The following is a 21,606-nucleotide window of genomic DNA, read 5'->3' as shown; positions in this document are numbered from 1 at the left end:
TGTTCACATAACCAGACCAGAGTAGCCTAAAAATAGAGAAGTATAGAAATCTTTTTTACACAAGTTAGTTGGTAGAAATGTTAGAGGGAGCATTTGTAAGCATAGTTAGTAAAAGCCTAGAATTCTACTTTAACCACTTTACCACCGGAGGATTTTGCTGTCTTACGTCCAGGCCACTTTTTGCGATTCGGCGCTGTTCAACTTTAACTGACAATTTCGCGGTCGTGCGACGCCATACCCAAACGAAATTTACGTCCTTTCTTTCCCACAAACAGAGCTTTCTTTTGGTGGTATTTGATCACCTGTGCGATTTTTACTTTTTGCGCTATAAACCAAAAAAGCGTTTATTTTGAAAAAATAACAATATTTTTAACATTTTTTTATATGAAATTCCTCCCAAAAAATATGTAAAAATCAAATTTTTTTAAAATTTTTGGCCAATTTGTTTTCTGCTACCTATGTTTGGTAAAAAAAATCACAATAAGCATATTTTGATCGGTTTGCGCAAAAGTTATTGCGTTTACTAATTAAGGGAAAGATTTCTGTCATTTTTGGTGTTTTTTTTTTTTTAATGAGTAATGGCGGCGATCTGCGATTTTTTTTTTTTGTGGGACTGCGACATTGCGGCGGACAGATCGGACCCTTGACTGACATTTTTGACACTTTTGGGGGTACCAGTGACATTACTGCAGTAATCAGTGCTATATATATATGCACTGTTACTGTAAAAATGACACTGGCAGGGAAGGGGTTAACTTTATTGGAGAGGGAGGGGTTAATGTATGCCTGGTGCTTACTAACGTGTGGGGGGGGGAGGTGACTGAGTGAGCCAGGGACAGATCGGATGTTCAGCTATGCTGAACACTCCGATCTGTCACTCCCTGTCACTGAGGAGATCTGCCCGCTCTGTTTACACAGGCGGGCGGATCTCCAAACTCGCCGCCGCTCCTCCCCTGGCCCGACTCCCGCTGTGAATGAAAACAGCGGGAGCGCACCTCCGGCGGCGCGCGAGCGCCACCTACAGGGGGAGGAGTCCAGCGACGTAGGTCTACGACGCTGGACGATAACTAGCCACTGTGCCGCAGTAGCAGCACAGTGGCCAGAGCTAAAGTGGTTAAAGTGGAACTAAATCTAGGGGGGCATGTGCAGTAATGGTCAGTTTGCCCTCCTCCAGAGGAGGAACCAAGAGCACCAGTGGGGGACCCCAGAAATAGAGGAAGGAGACCTATCTGTGCAATACCATTGCACAGAGCAGGTACATATTATATGTTGATTTTACTCTTAAAAAAAAAAAATAAAAAAAAATACTTTGCAACCACTTTGTCACGTGACAAAAAAAAAAAAATTCTTTAGAGGCTAGATTTTTTTTTAGATCAATGTCTAATCATAAGTGTCCTCTGTGTAACAAAGAGTTAATTTGTTTATAATATCTTTTGGTAGTATTTCTGAAGTCTCAGCTGGAAAACTATATCAGTTCCCTGGAAAGAGTACGGTTAATCAGGACAACAAAACGCGAAGGACTTGTACGGGCACGACTGATTGGAGCAACTTACGCTATAGGTGATGTACTCACATTTTTGGATTGCCATTGTGAGTGCATTACTGGTTGGTTAGAACCACTTCTGGAAAGGTATGTTTAGCCAATATTGTAAATTTTAAAAGAATAAAATCTTGTTTTCAATTGGAAAATGGTTGTGAAATGTTTTTGTTTTGCTAGCTCTGTCCCATTGGAGGGGCTTTTTACTTCCTGTCTTGTAGACACAACAGAAAATAAGACAAAATAATGAGAAAGTTCCCTTTCAGACAGTTGTCATTGAAACAGTTGTGCTGATTGGAAAATGTTCCTTCTGGCAACAATTAAAAATGTTGGATTTTCCCTTTCTTTCAGACCCAGTGACAGTTGTCACCAGGTAAAATTGAGAGGATGAATCTTCCCAATGGAAACACATTAATAAAAACCTGACTAAGCCAAAAGGAAAAGATTAAAAAAAAATGCCTTTTTTAGATTCACTTTGAAGCTGGTCTTTTTTTTTAATAAATCGGGTGAGAGGTTAAAGCAGAATTCCGGGATAACACTAACTATTCCTAAAAATACTCCCTCCCCCTACCCTCCCTAACACCTATTCTGACTAGCCTATGTAAGAAAGATGCATATACTTACAGTACCTAATTTCATGCAGCTCAGGTCTGGTCATGTGATCAGCTGTCCTGTTCTCAACCAACGGGGGCTTCAGGGGTGAGGAGGGAGCATTGACAACGGATGGACCATTGAAGCCTATAGGTGACATCACTGCTCTAGGTTTAATTAGCAGTTGTCGAGCACTCTTTCCTTTCCCCTGCAGCCAGTCGCTGGCTGACACAGGGTAGATTGCCTGACCAGACTGGAGTGGAATGAAAATACTTAAGTATATACATATTTTTTAACACTGGTTAATCAGAATAGGTGTTAGGAGATGGGAGGGAGTATTTTTAAGGCCCCATGCACACGGGGCGTTTTTAACGCCGCTGTAAGCAGCGTCAGGCGTTTTCTTTTTGCAGCCTAAAAACGCCCCTCCATGTTATTCTATGGCCTCATGCACACTCAGACGTTTTTGAGCTGTAAGTGGCTTAGGCGTTTTTAAGCTGCAACAAGAACCCACGACCTGCGCGTTCTGAGGACCAGCGTTAGAGCGCTAAAAACGCCTGATGCTGCTAAAAGCTGAATAACTTTGCTATAACGTTGCTTAACGTGCGTTAAGCCACGTTATACGTTTTTTTTCTTCCATTCAAAATCAATGGTTCCCTATGGGAGCCTATTGATTTGAATGGAGGTCGCACCGCAACACCGCAAGTCGGATCCGACTTGCGGGGCGACTTGCGCTGTGGGAATCTTGAGGGGGAACTCCACGCCAAAATGGGAAAAAAAACGGCGTGGGGGTCCCCCCCAAGGTTCCAAACCAGGTCCTTCGGGTCTGGTATGGAATTTGAGGGTAGCCCCATGCCGAAAAAACGGCGTGGGGTACCCCCCAAAATCCATACCAGACCCTTATCCGAGCATGCAGGCCAGGAAAGGGGAAGGGACGAGCGAGCGGCCCCACCCCCCCTGGACCACACCAGGCCACATGCCCTCAACATGGGGGGTTCTGCACCCCCCCACCTCAAAGCACCTTGCCCCCATGTTGATGAGGACAAGGGCCTCATCCCCACAACCCTGGCCGGTGGTTGTGGGGGTCTGCGGGCAAGGGGCTCATCGGAATCTGGAAGCCCACTTTAACAAGGGGGCCCCCCAGATCCCGGACCCCCTCCCTATGTGAATGGGTATGGGGTACACTGTACCCCTACTCATTCACCACATAAAAGGCAGTGTATGGAAATAACGACAGGAGACGTTTTGGAAAGTTTATTAAAAATCTTCATCCGACTCTTCTCCTCTCCGGGGTCTTCTCCTCTCTGGGGTCTTCTGCTCTTTTGCTGTCCGCTCTTCTTGTGTTCTTCTCTCTGGGGTCTTCTGCTCTTTTGCTGTCCCCTCTTCTGCTGTCCTCTCCTCTTTTCTTCTCCTCTCCGGTCTTCTGCTCTTTTGCTGTCGGCTGTCGGCTCTTCTTCCTCCGGTCCTCCTCCGACGACGTCTCCGGTGATTATGCCGGTCTCCGGTCTCTGCAGCTTATTATATAGCCATTAGGGGCGTGGCCCGATGACGTCATCGGGAGGCCCCCCCCCTTATGTCACAGATGACGTCATCCGGTCTTCTCCGCTCCGGTCTTCTCCTCTCTTCTGCTCTTCTCCCCTCCGCTCTTCTGCCCTCCGCTCTTCTGCTCTTTTGCCTCCTCTGGTCTTCTTCTTCCTCCGGTCCTCCTCCGACGCCGTCACCGGTGATTATGCCGGTCTCTGCAGCTTATTATATAGTCATTAGGGGCGGGGCCTCACGATGACGTCACCGGGAGGCCACGCCCCCTTATGTCACCGACACCGTCGGTGACATAAGGGGCGGGGCCCCGCCGAGAGCCCATGCCCCTAATGGCTATATAACAAGCTGCAGAGACCGGAGACCGGCATAATCACCGGTGACAGCGTCGGAGGAGGACTGGAGGAAGAAGAAGACCAGAGGAGGCAAAAGAGCAGAAGCGCAGAGGGCAGAAGAGCGGAGGGGAGAAGAGCAGAAGAGAGGAGAAGACCGGAGCTGAGAAGACCGGATGAAGATTTTTAATAAACTTTTCAAAATGTCTCCTGTCGTTATTTACACACACTGCTTTTTATGGGGTGAATGGGTAGGGGTACAGTGTACCCCATACCCATTCACATAGGGAGGGGGTCTGGGATCTGGGGGGCCCCCTTGTTAAAGGGGGCTTCCAGATTCCGATGAGCCCCCTGCCCGCAGACCCCCACAACCACCGGCCAGGGTTGTGGGGATGAGGCCCTTGTCCTCATCAACATGGGGGCAAGGTGCTTTGAGGTGGGGGGGTGCAGGGCCCCCCTGCCCCAAAGCACCCACACCCCCCATGTTGAGGGTATGTGGCCTGGTATGGTCCGGGGGGGTGGGGCCCCTCGCTCGTCCCCTTTCCTTGCCTGCCGGGCTGCATGCTCGGATAAGGGTCTGGTATGGGTTTTGGGGGGGACCCCGCGCCGTTTTTTCGGCATGGGGCTACCCTCAAATTCCATACCAGACCCGAAGGGCCTGGTTTGGAACTTGGGGGGGAACCCTCACGCCGTTTTTTCCCCCATTTTGGCGTGGAGTTCCCCCTCAAGATTCTCACAGCGCAAGTCGCATCATGCTGATCCGACTTGCGGTGCGACTTCCATTCAAATCAATAGGCTCCCATAGGGATTTTGAATGGAAGAAAAAAAACGTATAACGTGGCTTAACGCACGTTAAGCAACGTTATTCAGCCTTTAGCAGCGTCAGACGTTTTTACAGCTTGACGCTGCAGCTCCAGAACACTCAGTTCCTGGGTTTTTTTTGGAGCTGTAAAACGCCTATGCCACTTGGAGCTCCTAAAAGCTCTGTGTGTGCATGAGGCCATAGAATAACATTGATGGGCGTTCTGTAGCTGCAAAAAAAAAAACGTCCAGTGTGCATGAGGCCTTAGATCGATTTCTGTCGAATGGACACACTGGAAAGCTCATTGTCAGAATACTTTGTCCAGGCCTATCCCGGACTGGGGCAAAAAATAGGCCAGGGCATTTTAGACTGAGCAGCCAATTTTTTCAGGGACCTGGGGGGGGGGGGGGTATTTGCGGGGACTGCTAGTGACAGGATATTCAGAGTAGACCCTCTAATGTACAGGGGACACTGTGATATAAAGGGGTCTGCACTGTAAAGGGGCACTGTAATTATTACACTGCCCCTAGGAATCGTGTCCCCCCTTTTAATCTCTGGTTACTGTGCGGATCTCCAGCTCCTCCCGCCCCTGCTCCCTTACATCAGAGTCCGAACTGGTCCCCTTTACATCAGAGCCCGCATAGACCCCCCCTACATCAGAGTCTGCGCAGAGTCCCCCCCTTTGCATCGGGGGTCTGCGCAGAGTCCCCCCCTTTGCATCGGGGGTCTGCGCAGAGTCCCCCCCTTTGCATCGGGGGTCTGCGCAGAGTCCCCCCCTTTGCATCGGGGGTCTGCGCAGGGTCCCCCCCTTTGCATCGGGGGTCTGTGCAGGGTCCCCCCCTTTGCATCGGGGGTCTGTGCAGGGTCCCCCCCTTTGCATCGGGGGTCTGCGCAGGGTCCCCCCCTTTGCATCGGGGGTCTGCGCAGGGTCCCCCCCTTTGCATCGGGGGTCTGCGCAGGGTCCCCCCCTCTTTACATCAAGGTCCGCACAAAGTCCCCCCCTACATCAGAGACCCCCCTTGCATCAGAGACCCCCCACAGAGCCCCCCTTGCATCAGAGAGCCCCCACAGAGCCCCCCTTGCATCAGAGAGCCCCCCTTACATCAGACCCACGAGGAAAAGGGGCGGGAGGAGAAGGCGCTGACGATCTCCCTGCAGAGAGGAGGAGGGGATCTGTTATCGGCGGCTCTGAGTCTGAGCTTTGAAACATACACAGCTTAGCCCTGTAGCTGGAGGCGACACAGCCGCACAGTGGGAGGTAAGCGGCGGCCGCAGCCTGTGTTGACCCTGTCAAGGCCGTGGTCGCCGCTTACCTCCCACTATGCGACCTGATCATCAACGGTCCATGGAGCGGGTGGCCCTGGCCCACTGGGCAAACGCCCGGTCTGCCTGATGGCCAGTCTGGGCCTGGTCCAGGCGGTGTGGAGGGGTTTTTCTGAACATAAAACCTGTCTATGACAGCCTGACAGTAAAATTATGACTTTATCGTCCAACAGACGCAGCCTCATCTCTATGAGCTGAGCGGGTTATGCTGCCACCTGCAGGAGTTGTCTAGGCAGTACGTTAGTACAAAACTTTTAACATGTACATGCCCACGGGGCTGTCTCTCCAGGCATAACCCCCACTGCCACAGCCCAGCACATCAGTTTGTTTCTGCCTAGAGATGGAGTAGGACCTAGGTTTCCTGCTGGGACTCCGGTCTCATTATTTTTTTTTCTTTTCAGAATATTTTCTTTTTATTTCTCTTTACTCACTTGCTAGCTAGTGTTCAGAAAATAATTTTCCTGGTGATCTACAAGCAACGATGTTGGCTGGCATGTGGCCTACGAGCGTGAGCAGGTTATAGTCCCGACCTAGGCCTAGCCATGACAGTGTCCATTTTCTGGATGGGGACCAGCCTGCAAGCCGATGCCTCACTGGGGCGCGACCACCTGGAATGCCCTGAGTCGCAGCGTACCCCTCAGCTGGCAGCACCCCCACTTCGGGTGGGAGGCAGTCTGCCTGGAGCGGAGCCCCCCTGGTCCATGGTATGGTGAGAAAATGTGCCCCCTTGCCCCTGCTGGCCTTGGGGGATGTGGGCCCTCTCCTGGGGATAATGGGATTTGTGTCTCCCAAAAGATCCCCCTGGCCTCCCGATGCCCGGTCTGTGTGTCCTACCCTGCCCCTTCCCTGCGGTGGCTGTGTGTCTGGAGCGCATGGCGCCCTGGGAGGGAGGTGACATGGTACCTTGGGCTTGCTGGTCCCGGTTTCTGAGGCCTTCATGTGTCGGTCCCTAGCCGCATGGTTCGTCGTGGGCGCCGCCATCTTGTGTAGGCAATGTTACTTTTTCCCCATAGACTTGTATGGGGCCGCCATTTTCCCTGTAGCTTCCTATTGATTTGTATGGGCATCCATCTTTGTGTAGCCCTTGTGCTATGCTTAGCAGTGTGACCTTCCTCAGGCTACATCACTTCTTGTCCATTTGTTTCCTGCTGCTGAGCCGAGGTCACTTCCTGCTTCTCTCTCCATGCAGTGGAAGATTCAGGAGACTGTGTGTCTGAGGTGGTAAAGTATTGAGGGTCCCTGCGGGCATATTCCTGTACTTTCTGCTGTCAGTTTAGTTTAAAGGGGTTCCCTGCAGACCGCTGTGATCGGTGGTGGATACCGCAATTGGCGCTCTTAAAGCGACAGTTTTTTGCAAATTGCAATATGGAGTCCCAAACTGTGCAATCACCCTCAGACCCACTCTGTGTGACTCCCGGACAGTCCAAATTGCAGTCGCTGGCTGCGATTTCAGCAGCCCTGGAAAGCCTGGCGACTAAAGTTGATTGAGTCATGAAAAAGGTTGACAGCCGAAAAATGGCCGCTGCCTTCTCCATCTGTGGAGGTGTCCTCTGATTCAGAGACTGATTTGGTTTCCCCGGATGCCCCCCTACCTGAGGGGTCGCTGTCTTTGCAGTCAGATGATGCAGAGGACCTGTCCTCTTCAGCTGCAGCGCGGGAACACGCATTCGTTGAAGTCCTGATTATTTCAGTACGGGATACTTTAAAATTGGCTGATGAGCTCACGCCGGCAGGGACGCGGGTGGCTTTTGGCTCTCAGAAGTCTCCAAAAGCTGACAGGGTTTTCCCTTGTCCCGATATTGTGAATGACCAATGGCGGCTCATTAAGCACGTGTAAGTGGTGCCAAAATGCTTTAAACGCCGGTACCCTTTTGCTGAAAAGGTCTCCAACCGTTGGACGGTGCCGCCTAAGGTGGACCATCCTGTTTCCAGATTAAACAAATCTACTCTTGTGCCTGTGGAGGATTCCCCTGTTTTTAAGGATCCAGTGGACAGGAGGATGGAACCCGTTTCCTGCCATCGTCACATGCTGGCGGGGGGGGGGGGGGGGCGGGGTATCACCATTGTGGGATATCTCATTGATCTCCTGTTGCGAGCAGTCTCCCATTCGGATCTACTGGACAACATTTCCATCACAATTTAGACCCTTCAGGAGGGGTGGACGATCATTTTCCACAAATCTGCCCTGACAGTCCATGCGGGTCACTTATCTGGGACTGAACCTCAACTCTGCTGTGGGGAGGGTCTTCCTTCCCTTGGACAAGCTTCAGAAGTTGCAAAGGGTGGTCCGATTGCTGCTGGAGACTGATCAGTCCTCATTGCGGGCTTGCATGTGGGCCCTGGGTCTGATGGTCTCGATCTTCAAAGCGGTCCCGTTTGCTCAGTCTCACACGAGCCATCTCACGAAGTCGACTCTCTCTTGGCTTCAGTCACTTATCATGTGCCAAGGCAAGTCCTTCCTGCTGGTGTTTTGGATGGTGGTCGCCACGGACGCCAGCCTGTCAGGCTGGGGTGGAGTGCTGGGGAAGCTCTGTGCCCAGGGAACTCGGATGACAGAAGAGTCTTCCATGCCGATCAATATTCTGGAGCTGAGAGCGATCAAGCGCTGCCTGCTTCACTGAACGAGTCGGCTACGCAGCTCTCCGGTTTGGGTTCGGTCAGACAATGCCACGGGTGGGGCTTACATCAATGACCAAGAGGGCCCCAGGAGTGCCCTGGTGGCCTCAACAGGAAAGTTCAGAGGTTTGTGGCCAGGTCTTGGGATCCTCTGGCCGACTCTGGTGACTTCTTGGAGTCAGTATCGCCTGATCTATGCCTTCCCTCCGCTCGTTCTCCTGCTGAGGTTTCTTCTACGGGTGGCGATGGAAGGCATTCCGGTCATTCTGGTGGCACCAGATTGGCCTCGGCGGTCCAGGTACGCAGACCTGGTAAAAATGGTCGTGGGTCCTCCATGGTGTCTTTCTGTGCGGGAAGATTTACTATCTCAAGGACTGATCTTCCATCCTGCTTTACGGTCACTGGCTTTAAAGGCTTGGCTGTTGAAAGCAAGGTTTTGAGGGATAGAGTTCTCTCTGAATCGGTGATTCCTACCCTTTTGAACGCCAGGAAGACAACATCTAGGAAGATCTATCATTGTACATGGAAATCGTACATTGCATGGTGTGAATCGCTGCAGCTGCACCCTCGCTTGTTCTCTATAGCTAGGGTTTTGGCCTTTTTACAAAAAGTGGTTGAGCAGCGCTTGGCGTTGGGCACTATCAAGGGCCAAGTGTCGGCCTTGGACATTAATTTCCAATGTCCGTTTGCTACTAATAGCTTGATTCTGTTCTTCAAAAGCCTCCTTTTGAGAATATTAGGGAGATTTCTCTGCTTTCCTTGTCGCAGAAGGGTGTCTTCCTAGTGGCTATCACTTCTGCCCGCAGAGTCTCTGAGATGACGGCGCTTTCCTGTCCACCTTATTTGGTGGTCCACAGGGATAAAATGGTCCTCCGACCTAATCCGTCTTTTCTTCCTAAGGTGGTGTTGGATTTTCACCTGAATGAAGACATTATGTTGCCTTCCCTATGTCCTAAGCCTAAACATCACAAAGAAGTTGCCTTGCACTCTCTGGATGTGGTTTGGGCAATAAGGGTTTATCTGATGGCTACTGAGTCCTTCAGGAAGTCGGACTCTTTGTCCTTCCGGGCGGTCCTCGCAAAGGTTTGGCTGCGTCCATTGCTATCATTTTCGAGATGGATTAGACAGACGGTTGTTCAGGCTTATTCCATCAAGGATCAGGTTCCTCCTTTCCCTGTGACGGTGCATTCTACTAGAGCGTTGAGTGCCTGTTTGGCTTTTCACTATCAGGCCTCTGTTGTACAAGTTTGTAAGGCAGCGACTTGGTCGTCTGTGCACACCTTTACCAAATTTTACAAGGTGGATTTGTTCGTACCTTGGATGCCTTTTTTGGCCGCAAGGTTTTGCAGGCTGCTGTTTCGTAAGAGAATGTTTTTTTGTTCTTCTCTTAGGGGTCTTTTACCTGGATGAGCTCGTGTTTTTAGTTGAGCTCCAGGTTACTGGTTTGCTGGGTTTAGCCTCTTGGAGTTAACCTTACTGTCTGTTTGCTTTTTTCCACCCCTAATGCCTATACTGCTTTGGGACGTCCCACTCAGCTCATGGAGATGAGGCTGCGTCTGTCGATGGATGATAGAGAAAATACGATTTCTCTAACGTCCTCTGACAGTCGCCGTCCACTCATTCATTCTGCATGTCTGGGTATTGGCCTTCTCCACAGGAGTAAGCTAGACAGAAGATTTTGTTAGAAATAATCACAAAACCTTTGTATAGACAAACCTACAGGGGGCTGTCCTTCTGGTCAATACCCCCAGCTAGCCTCATTCTCAAATCAGTTTTCTGCTGCCTAGCTCAGGAGAAGGCTGGGTTTCCCTGGCTGAGATTTCGGTCTCAGCTTTTTTCTTCTTTTTATGTTTCTCTCAAAAAAAGTGCTTTTTCTTTTGAAAGATGGCTTTTATTTTTCTCCTTCGCTTAGTTAGTTGGACTTTAGAAGACTACAGTCTTTGCAGAGCTGGGCCTCGCACTGGTTATCCTAGAACCTTACGGACTCCCAGCCTGCCATCGAGCATTAGCAGGTTATTGGTACGCCCAGGCCTCGCAAACGACAGTGTCCCTGGCGTCAAGGATGAGCATGCAAAGTTGCTATCTTCGCTGGGATGTCTCAACTGTGGTACGCCCGCGTGTTGCTAGCATCCCCTTCGGCTGATGGCACCCCCACTCAGGGTGGGAGGTTTCCTGTCACAGAGCGGTGCCCACGTTCGCTGGACCGGTGAGTACCATGACTACCCCTCTGTCTTTGAACCATGTTTGTTGGGGTGTGTATGTGGGCCCTCTGTTTGTTTGTTTGGGGATGACAGTTCAGGTAAGGGTTCTGTGATATCCCCCTCATGGCTGTAGGTGCGGCTCCTGTGTGTTCCTTCCTGGTCCCTGCGGGGGCGCTGTCGTGGTTTGACTGCGGTGTGGGGGGGTTGCGGGGGTCTCCTACATCCCAGGGGTGCTTGTGGTGCTCTGTGGGGCCAGTGCATGGCGTTTTGGGGCCGCAAATAGCGTTAATCCGTGCGGCCGCCATTTTGGGTGTGGGCAGGCTGTTTGGCCTCAGAGAGTGGGCAGCAGCCATTTCCTGTCATCCTTTTGGCGCCGATCGGGGGCCATCTTTAGTGTGGGCGTGATGTCCTTTGTGGGCAGCGGCCATTTTCCCAGGGCTTTTCTCCCATAGACTTCTATTGGCAACCATTTTCTTGTGGCTCAGGGCTGGCTTTACCTCTAGGGGCATGAGGTCACTTCCTCCTTCTTCTCTTCAGATCCTCAGCAGCGCGGGCAAGCATAGCACACTGTGGGGGCCATTTTACTGGTTTCTCTGGCCTGGATTCCTGCTAGCACTCATTTTTATAGATTCCTGTAGCAAGGGACAAGGTCTCCATTTGCTGTGCAGGTTTGCGGTGGGGGCCGCGGGAATCGCCGAATTAAAGGGCCAGCATCACTAAAATTGTATATTGCTATTATGGAGTCCCAGGATAGTAAATTCCCCACAGACCTGGTGGGTGGTTCAGGTACCCCTGAATCCACTTCCATAGCGTCTCTATCTGCTGCACTTGCGACTTTAGCGTCAAAAGTGGATTTGCTGATGTCTGACCGGGTTTCTAAAAAACGGCCTATGCCCTCTGTCTTCTGCTTCAGAGCCAGATATGGTTGCCACGGACAATGCCCAGCCTGAGGGGTCCCTGTCCTCTTATTCGGATGTGGAGGAGGAGGATTCATCCTCTGGGTCGGCGCGAGACCGCGCTGCGGTGGATGCGCTTATCAGCTCTGTTAAGGACACGTTAAATTTGGATGATGAGCTCCCCCTGTCGGGTAAGAAGGTTTCCTTTGGGACCCGCAAAGCCCAAAAATCGGGTCAGGTTTTTCCTTGCCCCGTGGAGTTTCACAAAACAGTGAACGAGCAATGGCGCCGTATCAAACGTATGTTTGTGGTGCTCAAGAGATTTCAGTACCGTTATCCCTTTGCGGACCCGGTGGACTCTCGCTGGACTGTGGCTCCTAAGGTGGACCACACTGTGTCCAGATTAAATAAAGCCACTTTAAATCCTGTGGAGGATTCCCCGGTGTTAAGACCCGGCGGACAGGCGGGTGGAGACACTTCTATCTGGTTGCGGGTTCCTTGCTGAAGCCCGTGTTCGCTTCGGTAATGGTCTCTTAGGCTGTTGTGGAGTGGGCCAAGACGCTTAGGCGCACTCTAATTGCTCAAATAAAAAGAAATTTCTCTTACGTCCTCCGACAGTCGCCGCCTCTTCATATTCGTCACATATGGGGTATTAGACTTTGCTCCGAAGGAGTAGCTAGGCAACAGAATATGTTAACATTAAAGCTTTTAACATATCCCACCCTCAAGGGGTGGTCCCCTCAGTCAATACCCTCCTACTTCCTGCAACCATATCTCAGTTTTAATGTCTAGCTTGTCAGGAGTGGCTGGCTCTCTCTGTGCTGGGGCTTTGTGCCCCAGACTCTTTCTTCTTTTTTGATTTTTTGTTTGAGTTTTCTCTCTACCTTTACTTAGCTGTTCTTTTTGTCAGCATTAGTTAGTTCTTCGGACGAAGAGGATCATGCGGGCTGGGTCTCGGGCTGATCCCCCTGGTCGCAGGTCGTGGGTCAGTGGCTTCCCAGCCTGCCATCGAGCGTTCAGCCAGGTAACGCTCCTGGCACAGTGAACGACCCATCCCTGTTCGGTGCAGGGATGATTGGTGAGGTGGCTACCTCACTGGACGCTGTGCGGTTTCTTAACCCCCATTCTGTGCGTCTTGTATGCGACTCTCCCTGCCTCATGTGCAGCGGCTTGTTCGCCTGTGCGGGTCCCCCACGCCACTGTGAGGTAAGTGTATTTATGTGGGGACCTGTCTGTCTGGGGGGGTGTCAGTCTGGGACTGTGTAACCTGCCTCTATTCACACTGTTTGTCTCCCTATCTCTCGGCTGCATGCTGTGGGCTGCAGGGGGGGGGGAGCTGTGTGACACTGTGTGTGTCAGCCTTGTCAGTGTGAGAAGCTGTGTGCTGTGGGGCATGCTTTGTGGCATGTTTGGGCATTATACAGCGATCGCTGCGGCGATCTGACATGTTTTTTTATATGAAGACGTGTGCATTACTGTACTGTGGAGCGGCGGTTTCGGCGCCAAACGGCGCCATTTTGCCTGCACTCGCTCCGGCCGCATGTTCTACATGCATGGCGGCCATTTTCTTGTAGCCTCCCATAGGCTTTCATAGAGCGCCCTGGCAGCATCACTTCCTCTTCTCCAGGAACACCGATCGAGGCAGCAGCAGCGGCGAGGGTCTCCTCAGGTTTTATCCTTCCTATCCATTGCCTGTATCAGTTTTATTGTCCCTGTGGGGGTCTCCTTGTGCTTGTGTTGTGGTGCGGTGGGCTGCGCTCGCTGCGCGTGTTAAAGGGGCAGTTAACCCTTTTATTATCCGGCATTTGTTGTAGGGGCAATGGATTCTCAGGAGGGCAAATTTCCTACCGCCTTGGTGGAAAGCCAGGGGACCGCTGTTTCTCCCCCAGGGGGGAATTTAGCCACTATTGTGGCTGGCCTTGCTGCTCAGGTGCAGATGCTGGTGGCTGCTCAATCTACTAAAAGACCCAGAATTGCTCTTTCCTCTGATTCTGAGGGTGAAGGTGATGGGGTTGTTATGGCGGGGGCCTCCCTATCGGGGTCCCGCTCCTCCCTGGATGTAGTGGGGTCCGAGGTGGAGGCTGAAGTTGAAGGGGTTGATAATTCTCCCCCTGGCTCGCCCGAAGAGCTTGCAATCATGGATGAATTGATTGCTTCCATAAAACAAACGCTGCGTTTGCAGGATGAAGTGTGTCCCCCCGCTGCCTTGGCGGCTTATGGGACGCAGAGAAAACGCAGGACGCCGCAGGTTTTTCCCTGCAATGATGATTTTCAGCGCGCTGTTAAGGAACAATGGCGCAATCTGCGCAAACCTTTTGCTGTACCTAGTAGGTTCAAGCTGCGTTATCCTTTCTCGCCTTCCACTGATGAAAGGTGGTGTGTGCCACCCCCAGTGGATCACGCAATTGCGGTTTTAAACAAATCCACTGCGATTCCTGCAGAGGATTCCCCGGTGTTCCGTGATGCCACGGATAGGAGATTGGAGTCTCTTGCCCGTCATACTTATTCTGTTACGGGTTCTATGCTTAAGGCTCTGTTTGCCTCTCTCATGGCGGCCCAGGCGGTCGCAAGTTGGACGCAGATGCTTCGGCACGTCTTAGTGGCCGATTTGGCCTCGCCGGCGACCCTGGATATGGTGGATCAAATCCACCAGGGTGTCATGTATCTGTGTGATGCGGACTTGGACTTAGTCCCGTTGGCTGCACGTGTACACAGCGTGGCGGTGTTGTCTCGCCGCCTGGTTTGGTTGAAATGTTGGTTGGTGGACCAGTCTTCACGTAAGACCTTAGCCAATCTGCCTTATGATGGGTCTCGCCTTTTTGGGGAGTCCTTGGATGTGTTGATTAAGGGGATCACCGGAGGTAAGAGCACTCTCTTGCCCCATTTCCCCAAGGCTAAGGGGGCTTCTGGGAAGAAGCATGCTAATTTTCGGCCCCCTCAGGGGTCCTTTCGTGCCTTTCGGTCGCACTACAAGGGCAAACGGTTCAAAGGTCAGGGCTCTCAGAAGAAGCCCTGGTCTGGTAAACAGAAATCCGGTCAATCCGGATCCGCAGCCCATAACAGTGCGGCCTGAAGGGGCGCCCTCACCCAGTTTTGGGGTGGGGGGACGCTTGCTCGGTTTTCTTCAGCCCTGGTTGGCCCGCGTGCGGGACAGATGGGTTCAGGAGATCGTTCGATCTGGTTACAAGATCGAGTTTCTCTCTCGGCCGGAGAGCAGATTTTTCCCCTCAAATATTCAACTGTCTCCAGAGCGTTTACGGGATCTACACCTGGCGGTGCGGGACCTGAGGGCTCAGGGAGTGGTAGTTCCGGTGCCTCATCGGGACAGATTTCGGGGGTTTTATTCCAATCTGTTCACCGTGCCCAGAAAGGAGGGCAAGGTTCGTCCAATTCTGGACTTGAAGGCTCTGAACCGCTCTGTGCGGGTTCGCAAGTTCCGCATGGAATCCCTGCGGTCGGTGGTGGCTGCCCTGGTTCCGGGGGAATTCATGGCCTCCATCGATTTGAAGGATGCGTATCTTCACATCCCCATTTTCGAGGGTCACCAGAGGTACCTTCGCTTTGCCATTGCGGAGGATCACTACCAGTTCGTGGCGTTGCCTTTTGGTCTCGCCTCGGCTCCGCGGGTCTTCACCAAGGTGCTTGCACCGGTTCTAGCGTTATTGAGGGCCCAGGGCATTTCTGTCCTGGGTTATCTGGACGACATTCTGGTTCGGTCTGCGACCAGCCAGGGTCTGGAGAAGGACCTGTCTGTCACGATGCAAACTCTGCAGGAGTTTGGTTGGACGATAAATTTTCCAAAGTAGACACTGAGTCCGTCGGTTCGTCTTCCCTACCTGGGAATGATTCTGGACTCGGTGCAGGCGAAGGTCTTCCTGCCGGAAGACAAACTCAGAACTCTTCAGGAGGAAGTCGGGTCCCTCAGGGACGTTCCGCACTCGTCTCTGCGGACGTGCATGAGATGTCTGGGATTGATGGTCTCGGCCTTCGAGGCGATTCCCTTCGCCCAGTTTCACACGCGGGGTCTCCAAGCGGAGATCCTGTCCATATGGGACGGGCGACCTCAATCCCTGGATCTTCAAATCTCGTTGAGTCATCGCACCAGAAGAGACCTTCTGTGGTGGCTCCAGTCCCCGATGGTGTCCGGGGGCAAGTGGTTTCGTCCTATCTCGTGGACGGTGATCACCACGGATGCCAGCCTGTCGGGCTGGGGTGGTGTTCTGGGCGTTCTGTCCGCCCAGGGAACTTGGTCGGAGGGGGAGTCTTCCCTTCCGATCAACATTCTGGAATTGCGTGCGTTAAGTCTCTGTCTTCATCGCTGGACGGACCGGCTGCAGGGCTGCCCGGTTCGGGTGCAGACGGACAATGCCACGGCGGTGGCCTACATCAACCACCAAGGGGGCACCAGGAGTGCCCGAGCGGCTCGAGAAGTGGCCGACATTCTGTCTTGGGCCGAGACTCATGTCCCGGCGATAACGGCGGTTCACATTCCGGGGGTGGAGAACTGGCAGGCGGACTATCTGAGTCGCCAGACCCTGGATCAGGGGGAATGGTCTCTCCACCCGACTGTCTTCCAGATGTTGTGCGCGAAGTGGGGTCTTCCAGATGTGGACCTGTTCGCGTCTCGTCTCAACTACAAGGTGAGAAGGTTCGTGGCAAGGACGCGCGACCCTCGGGCAGACGCGTCGGACGCGTTAGTGGCCCCGTGGCATCAGTACAGGCTGATGTACGCGTTTCCACCGATTCAGTTGCTGTCCAGGTTCCTTCGCAGGTTACACTCGGAACGCAACACGGTGATTCTTGTGGCACCGGACTGGCCTCGCCGGTCCTGGTACGCAGACCTCGTGAATCTGGCGGTCGACGCCCCGTGGCGTCTGCCTCTTCGAGACGATCTCCTGTCTCAAGGACCGATATACCATCCTGCTTTACAGTCTCTGGCTTTGACGGCCTGGCTGTTGTGACCGAGGTCCTGAAGGAGAAGGGTCTCTCCCCAGAGGTCGTTCATACTTTGATCAACGCGAGGAAGTCTTCCTCGGGGAAGGTTTATTACCGTACTTGGAAGGCCTATTTTGCCTGGTGTGAGTCCAGGGGGTTTTCACCCCGCACGTACTCGGTTTCCCGAGTGCTGTCCTTCCTTCAAACGGGTGTCGATCAGCGCTTGGCGCTGGCTACGATTAAGGGTCAGGTGTCTGCGCTGGCCGTTCTATTTCAACGTCCCGTGGCTTCCAATTCCTTGGTTGGCACCTTTGTTCAGGGTGTGCGGCATCTGGTTCCTCCTAGGAGGGATCCTTTGCCCCCTTGGGACTTGAATCTCGTCCTGTCTGTGTTGCAACATGCTCCTTTTGAACAGATCAGGGAGATCTCGTTGTCTATGTTGTCCAAAAAGGTCGCATTTTTGGTGGCGATCACTTCGGCTCGCAGAGTGTCGGAGCTGGCAGCTTTGTCCTGCAAGTCTCCGTATCTGGTTGTTCATTTGGATAAGGTGGTCTTGCGACCTAATCCTTCTTTTCTCCCGAAACGAGTTTCAGAATTCCATCTTAATGAGGATATTGTCTTGCTTTCGCTGTGCGCAAAGCCAAAACATCCAAAGGAGGTGAGATTACACTCTCTGGATGTTGTTCGGGCGATAAGGGTTTACCTTAAATCGACTGAGTCTTTTCGAAAGACGGATTCCTTGTTTGTTCTTCCAGAGGGTCCTCGGAAGGGCATGGCGGCGTCGGCCTCTACCATCGCTAAATGGATCAGGCAGACCATTGAACAGGCCTATGCCTTGCAGGGGAAGGTTCCCCCTGTGCCTGTGAAGGCGCACTCTACTAGATCTCTGAGTACATCTTGGGCCTGTCGTCATGGGGCTTCTGTAGCCCAGGTGTGTAAGGCGGCGACTTGGTCGACCGTGCACACTTTCACAAAATTCTACTAAGTAGATGTTCAGGCATCGGCGGATGCTTCCTTTGGCCGCAAGGTTCTTAGTGCGGCAATTCCCTAGGGTCCCTTGTTGGGGACCTCTGGCTGTTGGGATGAGTTTTTTATCCCATGGTTATTTGTCTTTTCCTGGGTTGTTGCTCCTGTTGAGCACTTGTTTTTCCTGTTGCCCAGCTGGTTTCCTTCCTTTGGTAAGGTTCCTTTCTTTGATGCGGAGACTGCATTGCCTTTTCGGCGCGGATGCGTTTCCCACCCCTCCATGTTTGCACTGCTTTGGGACGTCCCCATATGTGACGAATATGAAGAGGCGGCGACTGTCGGAGGACGTAAGAGAAAACGGAATTTTTGTAAAATCTTACCTGTAAAATTCCTTTCTCCGAGTCCTCCGACAGTCGCCGCCCCCGCCCCTCTTTTGGGGTTTGGTTGTATACTCTACTGCTATTCCACTAAAACTGAGATATGGTTGCAGGAAGTAGGAGGGTATTGACTGAGGGGACCACTCCTTGAGGGTGGGATATGTTAAAAGCTTTAATGTTAACATATTCTGTTGCCTAGCTACTCCTTCGGAGCAAAGTCTAATACCCCATATGTGACGAATATGAAGAGGCGGCGACTGTCGGAGGACTCAGAGAAAGGAATTTTACAGGTAAGATTTTACAAAAATTCCGTTATTCAGCGCTGGACTCTTGTGCACACCACTAATAAATGGACCAGCAGCTAAGCACTCAAGGGCAATATCTCCAAAACACCTTCTGAATACATAATAGAAAAATAGTGCAGCGCAATCCTAGTGGTAAAATTATAAAATCATGCAGAGTCCCAGTGTTAATAGGTGTCCATATAAACAGATAAAAGTCTCCAGTGTAAAGTGGTCCTAGGGCAATTCCATAAGGTGCTTGTCTCCACGAGTGCTCATGCAATCCCACCACCTGTTCACACTGCCGCTCACCTTAACAAAGAGACCCTACAGGGTCAACCAGCATTTCATCTCAAAATCAAAGCATCCTCACACTTTCTTCCTTAAGCGTAGTAAATGATTACACCTCCGATGCACTGTCAGCTCCTCAAACAATGTTACCAATATGTGTAGGAGACAAGAAAAAACGATCTAATGCTCTCTGTATGCAATCAAGCACTCTTTAATCCATATAAGAAAACAACTCACATTTTTGAAGAAAATAACAGCGCATATCTGCAGAGTTTGCAAGCAGGTGTGCATCAGGTCCACCAACCCGGAAGAGTGAGAGGCGGCCGCGGGTCACGTGACATCCCTCGTACACGTTACGTCCGTGAAAATAAGCGGGACTTCTTCAGCAAGGGACTTCTTGCTGAAGAAGTCCCGCTTATTTTCACGGACGTAACGCGTACGAGGGATGTCACGTGACTCGCGGCCGCCTCTCACTCTTCCGGGTTGGTGGACCTGATGCACGCCTGCTTGCAAACTCTGCAGATATGCGCTGTTATTTTCTTCAAAAATGTGAGTTGTTTTCTTATATGGATTAAAGAGTGCTTGATTGCATACAGAGAGCATTAGATCGTTTTTTCTTGTCTCCTACACATATTGGTAACATTGTTTGAGGAGCTGACAGTGCATCGGAGGTGTAATCATTTACTACGCTTAAGGAAGAAAGTGTGAGGATGCTTTGATTTTGAGATGAAATGCTGGTTGACCCTGTAGGGTCTCTTTGTTAAGGTGAGCGGCAGTGTGAACAGGTGGTGGGATTGCATGAGCACTCGTGGAGACAAGCACCTTATGGAATTGCCCTAGGACCACTTTACACTGGAGACTTTTATCTGTTTATATGGGCACTCTAATTGCTGACTCCGCCTCTCCTGCTGCGCTGGAGATGGTGGATCAAATGGGTCAGGCAGTACTGTACCTGTGTGACGTGGCCTTGGATGAGGCCCCTTTAGTCTCACGACTGTCGGCGGTCACAGTTGCAATCCGCCGCATCACTTGGTTGAAAAGCTGGTCGGCCGACCAGTCTACCAAAAAGACAGTAACTGACATCCCTTATGCGGGGAGTCATCTTTTCGGGACTCTCTGGATTAACTGATCAAAGGGCTCTCTGGGGGCAAGAGCACTCTTTTGCCCCAGGTGGCTAGGGGTAAATCGTCCCACGCCAAGCGGGGTCCCTCCTTTAAACCATACCAGCCGTCCTTTCGTGCCTTCAGGACAAAGGGAAGTCCTTCAAGGCCTCTAGTGGCCAGAAGAAACCTTGGGCGGCTAAACCGCTTTGTGCGGGTTCAGAAGTTTCGGATGGAGTCCCTCCGGTCGGTGGTGGAATTCCTGAGTCCAGGGGATTTTTTGGCTTCCATCGACCTCAAGGATGCGTATCTACACGTCCCTATCTACGAGGGTCATCAGAGGTACCTCCGCTTCGCAATCGCGGAGGAGCATTATCAGTTTGTGGCGTTGCCTTTCGGCCTCGCTTCAGCTCCAAGGGTTTTTACCAACGTGTTGGCTCCTGTTTTAGCCTTGTTAAGGGTACAGGGGATTGCCATCCTCGGTTACCTGGACGATCTCCAATTAAGGTCGAGTTCCAGGGCCACTCTGTTGCGCGATCTTTCGATCACGGTTCAGACGCTCCAGGATTTCGGGTGGACCATCAATTTTCAGAAGTCGGCTTTGTCCCCTTCTGTTCATCTCCCTTACCTGGGGATGATTCTGGACTCCGCCCAGGCGAAGGGCTTTCTTCCGGAGGACAAGCTCTGGATCCTGCAGGACGAGGTCTGGTCCCTCAGGGACAACGAGTCCTCCTCGATTCATGCCTGCATGCGGTCCCTGGACTTGATGGTGTCGGCTTTTGAGGCGATCCCATTTGCACAGTTTCACACAAGATCTCTTCAATCGGAGATTCTGGTTCAGTGGGACAGACATCCTCAGTCCTTGGAAAGGAGGATTTCTTTGAGCCCTCAAGTGAGATCGGATCTCCTTTGGTGGCTCCAGTCTCCGGCTCTGACGGAAGGCAAGTCCTTCTGACCGTTGCTGTGGACAGTGGTCACCACGGACGCCAGCCTGTCGGGCTGGGGTGGAGTTCTGGGCAAGTTGTGTGCCCAGGGCACTTGGTCGGAGGGGGAATCCTCCCAGCCAATAAATGTCTTGGAACTACGGCAATCAGGCTCTGTTTGCTCTTTTGGTCGGACCGACTCCAGGGCTGCCCAGTGCGTGTACAGACTGACAACCCAACTGCGGTGGCTTACATCAAGGGGGCACCAGGAGTGCCCAGGCGGCCAAGGAAGTTGCCAAGATTCTGTCCTGGGCTGAGACGCGGGTCCCGACGATTTCGGCAGTTCACATTCCAGGTGTGGAGAACTGGCAGGCGGACTATTTGAGTCGCCAGACCCTGGACCAGGGGGAATGGTCCCTCCACCCGGAGGTGTTTCAGATGCTGTGTGCGCGGTGGGGATCCCCGGATGTGGATCTGTTCGCGTCTCCTCTCAACAACAAGGTGGAAAGGTTCGTGGCATGAACGCGCGACCCTCTGGCGGACGCCTCGGACGCGTTGGTGGTGCCTTGGCATCGGTATCAACTGATGTATGCCTTTCCCCCGATTCAGTTGTTGTCCAGATGCCTCCACAGATTGGTCTCGGAACCGAGGTTGGTGATTCTGGTGGCCCCAGACTAGCCGCGTTGGTCTTGGTACGCGGACATCATGCAAATGGTCGTCGAGCCTCCCTGGCGGGTTCTGCTAAGAGACGATCTTCTGTCTGAAGGGCCGATCTTCCATCCTGCTTTACAGTCGCTGGCTTTGACGGCGTGGCTGTTGAAAGCCAAGTCCTGAGAGACAGAGGTCTCTCGTCGGCGGTCATTCCTACCTTGCTCAAGGCCAGGAAAGCCTCCTCTGGTAAG

At 52.2% G+C, this 21,606-nt stretch overlaps 1 protein-coding gene across 1 annotated transcript in view; it reads left to right on the top strand.

Moving 5' to 3' along the window:
• LOC309556663 (polypeptide N-acetylgalactosaminyltransferase 4-like) overlaps nucleotides 1–21,606 on the top strand; it is a 662,237-nt gene that overhangs the window by 243,386 nt on the left and 397,245 nt on the right. Inside the window, exon 3 of the mRNA XM_082259119.1 lies at nucleotides 1,441–1,630. Coding sequence (XP_082115245.1) covers nucleotides 1,441–1,630 — 190 coding nt within the window. The remainder of the gene's footprint in view (nucleotides 1–1,440; nucleotides 1,631–21,606) is intronic.

The sequence above is a fragment of the Pelophylax lessonae genome (genome assembly GCF_965119305.1).
Source record: "Pelophylax lessonae genome assembly, chromosome: 5".
NCBI lineage: Eukaryota > Metazoa > Chordata > Amphibia > Anura > Ranidae > Pelophylax > Pelophylax lessonae.
Note: the sequence above shows the minus strand (reverse complement) of the source record. Positions and strands in the feature narration are given on the sequence as shown.